Source organism: Bombyx mandarina, chromosome 13, assembly GCF_030267445.1.
Source record: "Bombyx mandarina strain Sakado chromosome 13, ASM3026744v2".
Taxonomy (NCBI): Eukaryota; Metazoa; Arthropoda; class Insecta; order Lepidoptera; family Bombycidae; genus Bombyx; species Bombyx mandarina.
In genome coordinates, this window is record NC_143220.1 from 13691891 (window position 1) to 13702818 (window position 10928).

The following is a 10928-nucleotide window of genomic DNA, read 5'->3' on the forward strand; positions in this document are numbered from 1 at the left end:
AAACCGAAAGAATTGGACATATAATTGTACGATTGGTAAGAACGGAACGTATGAAAAGAGTGAGGAACGGAGCGTTAAGATGTGAAAGATTTGAAGAGAGAAAACGGAGAGAAAGGGAGAAGAGAATGACAGAGAATTGGAAGATGGTGAATACGGTTGAAAAATGAGCAAGATTTAATAAAAGTATTAATTATTAATTATTGTTATAACAGAAGATTTTGGAACAGTGGAAATTTTATTTTATGCGCTGCGATCCCTATTCTACATAATTGTACTATAATCAAATGAGAAAAAAATGTTATGTGTATCGAAATCCAAATACTATTTTTTTTATTTAAAATTTCGCCTCAACGATACATTTAATTGCGATGAATTTGTGCATTCGTCCGTAGTGCGTTTCCAGCATTTCCATTATTTCTGCCACGTATCATCTATCTCTTTCCTGAGCGCTACGATATGACTTTCTTCAAACGAACTTTGCGCAGAGTACTGAATGGTAGTTAGCGCTTTGGGTGTATCTCTGGCATTGCTGACATTCATTAGTGACGATGTCCACTCACCATCAGATGGGCGGTATGCTCGTCTAACCAACAAAGACAATTAATTTACTGGTGGTAGGACCACTTGTGAGTCCGCACGGGTAGGTACCACCCCCCTGCCTATTTCTGCCGTGAAGCAGTAATGCGTTTCGGTTTGAAGGGTGGGGCAGCCGTTGCAACTATACGGAGACTTTAGAACTTGTATCTCAAGGTGGGTGGCGCGTCTACGTTGTAGATGTCTATGGGCTCCAGTAACCATTTAACACCAGGTGAGCTGTGAGCTCGTCCACCCATCTAAGCAATAAAAAAAAAAAAAAACATTAGAGAGAGAGAGAGAGAGAGAGAGAACATACTTTATTGCACACCAAAACACAATTAACATCAGAAAACAGTCAACAAGCAGATACGTTTGTACAATAGGCGGTCTTATCGCTAAAAGCGATCTCCTCCAGACAACCGTTTAATTACCCGAAATTCTGGACAGCAGGTATGTTGCGGTGTACTATTAGCAACACATTATTAAAGAAAACATCCATAGAATAAATATATATGTATACCGTGTAACCGTTACAGAATATGAAATCATTAAACATGACACAAAACGTATGACATATTTTATTTACAAAAACAACTTTAAAAATACACCCTGCCGCTTATTCACGTATAAATATTTATTTGTAAAAAGGAATCAAAACAAAATTACATTCGAAGTTCATAATTGAATGTTATATAGAAGAATATTTATTTAATTTTACTAAATAAATTCAAGCATACGTTTCGGAACGAAAACAACTCAATGAGAACCGCGAAAGTAAATTATCTTAATGTCGTCAATTTCTACTTAATTCGAATGAGTTTTATTTTTGGATACGTATAGAGATCTAATGAATGTAAATACTATAATTACTGTGGCCGTGACACAATATATCGGCCCGAAAACGTAAACAGAAGATCCCACAATAATCATAAATATTCCTATGAAAATAAAATTGAAACGTTGTTTATCTTGTACAGATATAGATATTTGTTCTGGGGCTCTACCCACGTACGAAATCGTCTGTAACAAAATAGTATGTGTTATATATACAATATTATAATAAACTTGTGTACTGTCACATAAATTAACTCGCATGCCATAGTTGATCGATTCACTTTACTGGTGGTGGGACCTCTTGAGAGTCCGCACGGGTAGGTACCACCACACTGCCTAGTTCTGCCGTGAAGCAGTAATGCGTTTCGGTATGAAGGGTGGGGCAGCCGTTGTAACTATACTGAGACCTTAGAACTTAAATCTCAAGGTGGGTGGCGCATTTACGTTGTAGATGTCTATGGGCTCTAGTAACCACTTAACACCAGGTGGGCTGTGAGCTCGTCCACCCATCTAAGCAATAAAAAAATGAAAAACTTGATTTGGTAATAGATTTTCTTTATACATACTATTTAATAGTTATTCTGTGAATTTATATTCCATTTAAAATTTTGAAACTGACAGTCTTTTTTCCCGCCGCATTCATACATCTGGCAGAGACATTTGTAACGAGTGAGAAGCTAAATAAAATCAAAATTAAAGGCAAACCCCTATTTCTCCCGCGGAGCAGTAAGGATCCCCGTTTGAAGGGTGGTCCTTGTTATACTGTAGAACTGAGAGTTAGAGCTCGTGTCTCAAGACATTGGCATTTCCTTTATTGATGTTTATGAGAGGAATAGCTAATGACTATATTTTGTAGGCTTAAGGTCTTATGTAAACTTACACTGTACGATAAACTATCGATGTTGTCAACTAAAAGCATTTTCTCGCCGAGAATATTTTCTGAAAAGAAAAATAATAATAATTTAAAACTAGACTATTCAATATTTTTTTAGTATATTATTATTATACTATCTAACGATAACGTAAAGCTTAGATTAAAATAGTATTAAATGTAGTTTAAGAACTTAAAAAACACACTTAAATAACAAACCGTACTAACTACTAATTTTATCTTTTCTGGATACCGGTCAGGATTTCAGAGCGATGAAAGCAATTAAAAATATTTTGTTATCGGTCCTTCATTCGTGTACAAATTTCCTGATTAATCGTACGTCTTAAAATCGATGTAAATCACATTATAAAGAGGACATACAAAGATGCATACCTACGTATAATTGGGATTTTATTGTTATTATAAAAAATAATAGACACCTTTATTACACGTCGCTCACTTCATCGTCATCGCCGTCTTACTTTTTATTATTATTATTTCTCAGTTTCTCACAAATTTCTCTCACTCACACCTTAACACTCCGTTCCACGCTCTTTCCATACGTTCCGTTCTCAACCATCCTACATATTTACCAAGCTGTTTAATAAAAAATGTATAAAAAAACTCACCACTGCTTTCAACGCTGATCCTGTTCAATTCATCCAGTTCGCCGTTTCTTATAACTATAGTACTGTAATCTTCATTGTATCGGTACATTTCCTCTGCCAGTATATGTTCGAAATTTTTTACGTATTCAGCACATCGTCTCTGTATTTGATTTAAGAATAAAAATGCCCTTGATCTCTGACAGCTCTGTTAAGAAAATACATTTGTTTTGAAGACTATAAAAAAATATTTACATAATTCTGACTTAAGCTAACATAAGGGAACTTTAAGCGAAAACCGACGTGGGCTTCTCTCATATTTAACAGAAAATCTTTACACAATCTTGCACAGACAGAAATATGTAAATAAAGTTTCTTCAATTTTCAACTGACGTATATGTTTAGTTTCAATATTCAACCTATTTAATAAGTGGCAATCGTTCGTCCAAATTTTCTCTGTGCTATGTGTTCAGAAGATTATATGAGACAACAATAAGTGCACCAGATCGAATAACTAATATCTTTAAGAAATTTATTCACGAGAACGAAATAAAAATACACAAGTTTTAGACACCGGTCACATAAAAAATGAGATATTTTTGTTTTATACTTTTATTAAAAAAAGAATAATCTTTTTTTTCTACCTATTATAGTAATCTCTACGAGTTAATCTAGATTCATTAAGTGAGCTCACGGGGCTCAACCGGGAGTGTTGCTAACACTGGCCCAAGCAAGAGCAGTGCTTCGCAGAATCTACCACCGGATCGGAAACGCGACCCACTGAGAAGATCCGGCGAGAAACTCAGTGGGCTGTGTCTGTGGGTTAATTTACTCGTCGAGCCTTTCGTCGCAAGCGACGGGTTCGGCGAGAACGGTGACCGGTGCTTGAGGTACCTAAAAGCACCGTTAATGGATCGGGAGGATCCGTAATGACGTGTTTTGGGCAATTCGAATGTATTGGACGACATAATCAATGAACTTTCAGAACAATATTTATGTTCTATTTTTTTAAATGTATTTTTGTTAACTTGTATGAAGACCTATTCAAACGAAATCGTAACTTACCTTTTCTGTAATACAAAGAAATATATTTTTCTTGTGAACAACATAGTGAATCAAATATTTTCCGTGAAAGTACGTCATCTTGTGATCATGTACCGGTATTTTTGAGACCATTCGGTCGGATATCTCCACGAAGTTACCATCGCAGGTTGCGAATTTCGAAACGACTCGTTTATCACACGCTATCACACTGAATAATATAGGCATTATAAATAGACTTTAAATTAATATGACTGTCCACACCATTTGAGGCTTTCACTGTTTATATTAGTTTCAATAAAATTTTTGAAGAATATTGTTTAACTGCAGCATTACAAGAGTACAAACCGCAACTATACGATGTGGCGTCCTCTCGACCCGCCCACGTTTCAAAGATTTTGAATGTCCAAACGCAATGCGTTAAGGATGTCATTCGTTTTTTGACACAAATAAAACTGATCTAGTCACATTAGCCAGTGTTCTCTGTATTTTGTTTAACTGATGCGATATTAAGACGGGTGGTAGGACCTCTTGTGAGTCCGCACGGGTAGGTACCACCGCCCTGCCTATTTCTGCCGTGAAGCAGTAATGCGTTTCGGTTTGAAGGGTGGGGTAGCCGTTGTAACTATGCTGAGACCTTAGAACTTATATCTCAGGATGGGTGGCGCACTTACGTTGTGGATGTCTATGGGCTCCGGTAACCACTTAACACCAGGTGGGCTGTGAGCTCGTCCACCCATCTAAGCAATAAAAAAAAAGACTCAGGTAACCTTTTGATTCCAAATGGATCGACGTGTGCGCAAAAATGTCCATTATAAAACAGTTTTGTTTAATCTGTGCATGCATATTGAGATTATTATTTAAACAAATTTCTGCCTTACCTTAATTCAACAAAATATTAATTGGTTTTGTTTAAAGAAAAAACCCAGTAATACTAGACTTGTATTTGTTTGTGTCTAAAAATATAAGAGGAATCATCTTAAAAACTGAAAATGTTGTCTCGTTGCTATGACAAGAGTCCGTGATATATTAATAATAAAATCACTTGCTTACAGTAAGTAGGTTAAGTGTAGTATATTCTATGCTAATAAGGCAATAACTGGCCAACATTTAGTATGCTGCTGCCAGATGTTAATAGAATTGGGGGACGCGATACTAAATCTACTTTTGAAGGAAAAATGTTTCCTTTTTTTAAAATATTGTAATTAAATCTTTCTCGAAGCAACGTATACAACAACGCGAAAAATAAATCACACATTAATAATTTATTAAGCTTATCTACACTCGCGAATTTTTTAATTTATAACATTCTTTCGTGACATTCGTATACAAAAAACAACTGAAAAAAAATCAAAATAATCATGTTATTATGAATCACCAGTATCACTTTTGTTTTTCATTTTCAAGAACAAACAAACATCTCCTTTTTACCATAAGGATACGGATTGTTACTGATATTTTTACATACCTACTTGATGCTTGCTTGGGTTACAGAAAAAAAACCGTGAAAATCGAACGTTTGACAACCCTGCATTGAAAAATTCAGTATCGCACAAATATCACACGATCGTTCTAAAATAAATTTCCGTGTCGGCCGAAGCTAAAATCGTTTCGTGCTCGCTAAAACTGTCACCGTACATAAATTGATCAGTTTTAAGAGACATGTGCAGACAAGCGTGCCACGCATGTGCTCAACTTGCTTCTTAGAAATAATTGAATATTATTTGCCTACGTTCCCATACACTCCGTATCTTGAGCCAGGACGGAAATTTATCACCGTCCTGCCCAGTTTCGCCGTGAAGTAAACCGTTCGTGTTTGAAGAATGAGATGGCCGTTTTACAAAACAACTCGTCCGGCAGTAAAGTGTAATAAAAACCATGAATTGCGACGAGCAAATTTGGTATTAATTTTAGTGATACGATAATTCAAAGGAATTGAGTGGATTGAAAAAAAATATTGTTTAAACTACCATTGTCACAGTATAGGTATATTATAACAATACCTACATTTCTTTTTCTACAGATTCGCTCGCTGCGTATTTTGTCTCAAACATTTATCGCATACCGTATCCTCTACAAGGTAAACGCCTTCCGTCTTGAGACATAGATTGAATACGTTTGCAATCTAACATATACTACCACAAACTATTTTTTGCCGATTTACTTATCATCACTTTTTTTTCCTACCTATGCTGATAGCCTTAAGAGGCTATTTCAGCTTCGCCCTAACATGTAGGTGAGCTAACGGGGCTCAAACCGGAAGTGTTGCTAATACTGGCCCTAGCAAGAGCAGTGCTTCTTGGAATATACCACCGGATCGGAAACGCGACCCACTGAGAAGATCCGGCGAGAAGCTCAGTGGGCTGTGTCTATGGGTTAATTCGCTCGTCGAGTCCTTATCGTCACCAGTTTCATATTGCGCATAGATAATTTTGGTGCGAGATTATGTCAAAACCTGTTTCGGGATTAACTTCAAATGTGTTCGCTGCTTGTTAGCAAAATGAAGAAAATAAAGAAACAGATATTTCCTAGATCTTTATAATGTACCAAAATACTAAAATATTGTTGTGTTGAAACAGCCCGACTCATGAATCGATCTTCAACCATTATTGCTCCATGATAACGCGAGACCTCATACAGCACGAGAAACCCTTTTAATTCTACAGGAACTGCATTCCCTGCATAGAAACCCATTCGTCACCCTCCGTATTCGCCAGACCTTGCTCCAACGGACTACAATTTTTTTCGTAATTTGGACAATTTTCTACGTGATAAAAAGTTATTCTAATATATATAAATAAATAAAGTTATTCCTATTAGATGGCAGCATTGTGTAGATAATAATGGTAGATATTTTGATTAAATACTTTAACCCCTAATATCAACAGACCGACACACTGAACCCCAGTTTTGTATGTATTGTTTAAATTGTAACCAAAAATGTTATTTTTTTGTGTTTATTTTGCAGGAATTGTTCGAACTGGTATTGATAGAAGTATTTCCTGAGCTCAAGCGTTACTATAACTAATACCATACTATTTATAGGTAAGAAACCATGACAATAGATTTATGAAACACGTATGTACCTAAAAGTCTGTTATAAAAGTGGCAAATGTGTCTAATAAAAAAATGGAGCATATTCTTAACTGTGATGGACGTTTGAAAAAAGTGTATGTTTTAATTTGATTCCCCGTGCTATCATACTAGTGCTAAAATGTGGTATACGTAACGTAATTTTTAATTAAGTATGGCTATTATTTTGATATATATTATTTTGATATCCGAAATCACTTGCACTGTGACCGTTTTAGAAAAAGAAAAATCCTTGTGACCGATATATCAAAACTATAGATATTCTAATTTACTTTTCACGTTGCGTAGGTACTTTAGTATGATAATTAAATAATATTAATGAAGTTTTATTGAAAATCGTATTTTTAACAATTTCGTTCCTAGTGATTACTACTTATTATAAAAATTTGTATGAGAACTGGATTTTAATATTAACTTATATTCCCTTTAACATGTACGGTGACTATAATTTTTTAATATTTTCGTATGGTACGTTTTTTTTATTCGTCTTCCATACGTTCTAAGGTAAATTAGCTTGTTTGTAGCAATCCTATATATATATATATGTTAGTAGTTAAACTTTCAAGTCACAAACTTACACCGCAAAATATCTCTTTTAAAACTAAGACTAGAACTCTTGTCTTAGGATGATCGATAGATGCCTGTGGGCTCCGATAACCACTAAACAACAAGTGGACCGTGAACTCGTTCATCTAACTAAGCAATAAAATATATATACATACATATATATATATATATATAATTTATTACTTGGTGTTTACATAATATATAAATTACGATGAACATTTGTCACTTTTGTATTAATCGAATTTGTGTAAGTTTGACTTGCAGTGATATAACAACTGAATCTCTAGAAGAGAGGCATTCCATTTTAATATATTTATACACTTCCTTCGAGAACGTCTTTAGAATGTTTACACGAATCATAAGCTTTAAACGTATTTATCACGCGCATAAAGAAAATGTCTCGATTATGTAAAGCTACGTATTGGTATATTTAATATAAAATATAATTATTTAACTGCATCTTCGCAAGTTGTTGATCTCGTTTTTGTAGTGTATTAAATGTAAAGCTATCGGCTCGTAGAATTAAGGGACTTATATTATTATCGTACTTAGCTTGCGTGCCAAAGACGGTTTGTAAGAAAGATATGTGTAACCGGGTTTAATTCGCGATTGAATTTACATTACTTTACTGCCAGGGTAAAATTAAACCAAAAATGGCATTAGCAGCCAACTTCGTACTATCAAAATTTGCGTATTAGCGGCTAACTTCGTAACATTCGTTCATTCATACTGTACGTCTGCGTCTAGTGCACGCCAATCCTGTTTTAATAAAAGCGGTAATACTATAGACCAGTGATTCTCAACCACTGTTCCGCGGCAATTTTGTGTGCCGCGAAATTTCAAAAGTGAGCCGCCAAATTTTGCGAATATATAATAATGTTAATATTATTAAATTATATCATTTTAAAAGAAAAATATTTTAAACATGAAAATATACTTAAATCCACAAAAAAAAAATATAGTATATTTTAGTTTATTTCGTACATTAAAAATTTTTGATAGACTATTTATGCAGTGTGCTGTAGTAAGTAAATAATTTTTATCTTCTTTTTTTGTGTGCCGCCAAATTTTGAAATCGTTAAATATGTGCCGCAACAAAAAAAAAAGGTTGAGAATCACTGCTATAGACTATAGTGATAATGCTAGTACTATAGTCCTAGTATTATGTACTATAGTAGTAATCTATGTTTACAAAAAAATACTGAAGGCAGTAAAAAAATTGCTAGGAATAACAACAACGTTTTAATTTTAAAAAATAGAATAAAAGTAGTATATCAAAGTATGAAGAGGGATAATTAATTTCGCTGCTCGTGTAGGTGTTCGTTATTATAGCCATTTCATTACCCTACCGAATATTTTTAAATTATTCTAGTAATCTCACAGAAGTGATAAAGCTTAATGTAATTCTAAAATTTAATCAACCATTAATTTGTATTGATAGACTTTATTGCACGAATCTTATTAATAATTCATTTCTTCTTCGTGATTCAATGAAAATCGAACGCACCTTTACACTAAACAAAAATATTTAGTTATTAGTATCCTGACTCATAAAAACATTTGAAATTTTATAAAAATAGTTTTTACTGAGTATACACACGTACGTACGATACGTGTATAATATAATATATATTATTTTTATATATTATTAATATATAACGATACTACATTGAAAATATGTTCTAGTGAAATTTTGTATAAAATTCTAATAGGCGATAAGTTAATTCTTAAAATTGTTTAATTTATTTTTATTGTTGCTAAGATTTATTAAGGTATATGTGCCGTACGGCCCGATTCTGAGAACGCCTTATCGATTTGCAGTAAAGGAGAAATTTGCCTACAGTTTTACAGCGTGTTGAGTAGCCTTCACAAAAACAATTGACACATCGCCCTCATTCGAAGGGGACAAGGTCACGTTTACGAATAAAAAAACTCATTAAAATTACTTAAGTATTAAAAGTGAAATTCTCTAAGACCAAAACTATTAGTTTTTACCATAACAGATTATTCAATTCATTAATTTGTTTTCTTACTATATATTTTATTGAATTACCTTCATTTTTGCATTGTAAATTTTAATAAGTATGGATCGTAGGACATGTCTGTGTAGTAAAAAGTCAAACACGAGGTCAGCTCTTGGCTTCGATACGAATTTCAAACATTTTTCTACTGTTTTTTACGGACCGTTTTCATGGGTCACGGATCAAAATATCTTACCTCAAATATTAGAGACGTCTGTAATGTTTATATGAGATAGTTTTATAGATGTTAGGCGTTGATGTATAGGCTAGGCTGTATGCTTGTTGATAATAGACGATATATTTGTTGGGAAAGCTGCGGTGCGGTTTTCCTTAGTTGGAATAAAATTCTTTTTCGATAAATCTACATTATTAAAAGCCTCTGCATAATGTGTACAAAAGCACATCCGCCTAATCCTATCTAATGTATATACAATGTTCAATTAAAACCACTTTTGGGGCTTTATCCCGCCTATTTTGCTATCATTACTTTATTTCCGGCCACGTGGTCGACTTTGACCACGGTAACCGTATAATATTCGAAAAATCGGAACTAACATGATGACAATTAAAGAAACTCGAGATCAAAACTGTAAAGCCAGTCTTAATTCGTATTCTCGCATTAAAACTGTATAATCTCAAAACTTACTAATTTTTACAGGAGAGTGTTTTAAAGGTTTAACAAATTATATTTTTAATAATATTAATCATCTTTGCAACATTTATTTTTTTGTTTTTTTACCAGTTACATTATCTGTCTTTTTTGTTTTTTAATTTTGTTAATAGTAAAACTTTTTAATTTTGTTAATAGTAATCAAAATATAGGTAAACTAAAAAAAAAAAGAAAAACTATAACTAAACTACGCTCTTTTGACAGTATTCATGAGAAAAATACTGGTGATACCAAATGATTCCGCATGTTAACTCAATTTCGAATTTTTTTGGAAATTATAAACTTTTAATGCGAAAAGACGAATTATATTTACGGTTCGAGAAAACCGAAGAACGTACTGTACTCGATATTTATTAATATGAATACTCACTGCAAATAGCCCTTAAATAACCATTTCTTCGAAGCCTTTTCTAAACCTGTATAACGTATAAAAAGATGACGAACTATTACGTAACTAACTTATATCGTGGACCTGTGTATTATGTAATAAGAATTAAGTGTTAAATATTTGTACTTCAAATATGTACGATGGTTAAAAATGAAATTCCTAATATGTATTTCGAAAGAAAATAAAGATTATATGTTATATTGTAATGTGTTCTCTTTTTCATATCGAACGCCTTTTTTTTTTTGAACGAATTTGTACCTAG

General features: G+C 33.4%; 2 protein-coding genes across 2 annotated transcripts in view; one reads left to right on the plus strand and one right to left on the minus strand.

The window, feature by feature from the left end:
• The window catches only part of snz (sorting nexin snazarus), a 28703-nt gene extending 17831 nt beyond the window's left edge, over nt 1–10872 (plus strand). The window contains exon 17 of the mRNA XM_028172751.2: nt 6896–10872. Within this exon, the coding sequence (XP_028028552.2) occupies nt 6896–6955 (60 nt within the window). The 3' untranslated portion in view covers nt 6956–10872. The remainder of the gene's footprint in view (nt 1–6895) is intronic.
• On the minus strand, nt 1287–4583 carry LOC114241786 (vesicle-associated membrane protein 7). The gene is made up of 4 exons (XM_028172752.2): nt 3952–4583; nt 2911–3094; nt 2291–2349; nt 1287–1596 (listed from the first exon to the last, which is right to left on the minus strand). Exons 1-4 carry the CDS (start codon nt 4153–4155, stop codon nt 1381–1383), a joined length of 663 nt encoding a protein of 220 aa, XP_028028553.2. The 5' UTR covers nt 4156–4583; the 3' UTR covers nt 1287–1380.
• Nucleotides 10873–10928: the final 56 nt, after the last annotated feature.

Coding starts and splice junctions, on each gene's coding strand:
- LOC114241786 (XM_028172752.2), bottom strand. CDS start 4,155: ATGCCTATATTATTCAGTGTGATAGCGTGTGATAAACGAGTCGTTTCG. Junction 3,095..3,951: donor TTCTTTGTATTACAGAAAAG/GTAAGTTACGAT, acceptor TTTTCTTAACAG/AGCTGTCAGAGATCAAGGGC. Junction 1,597..2,290: donor TCGATAGTTTATCGTACAGT/GTAAGTTTACAT, acceptor ATTTTGTTACAG/ACGATTTCGTACGTGGGTAG.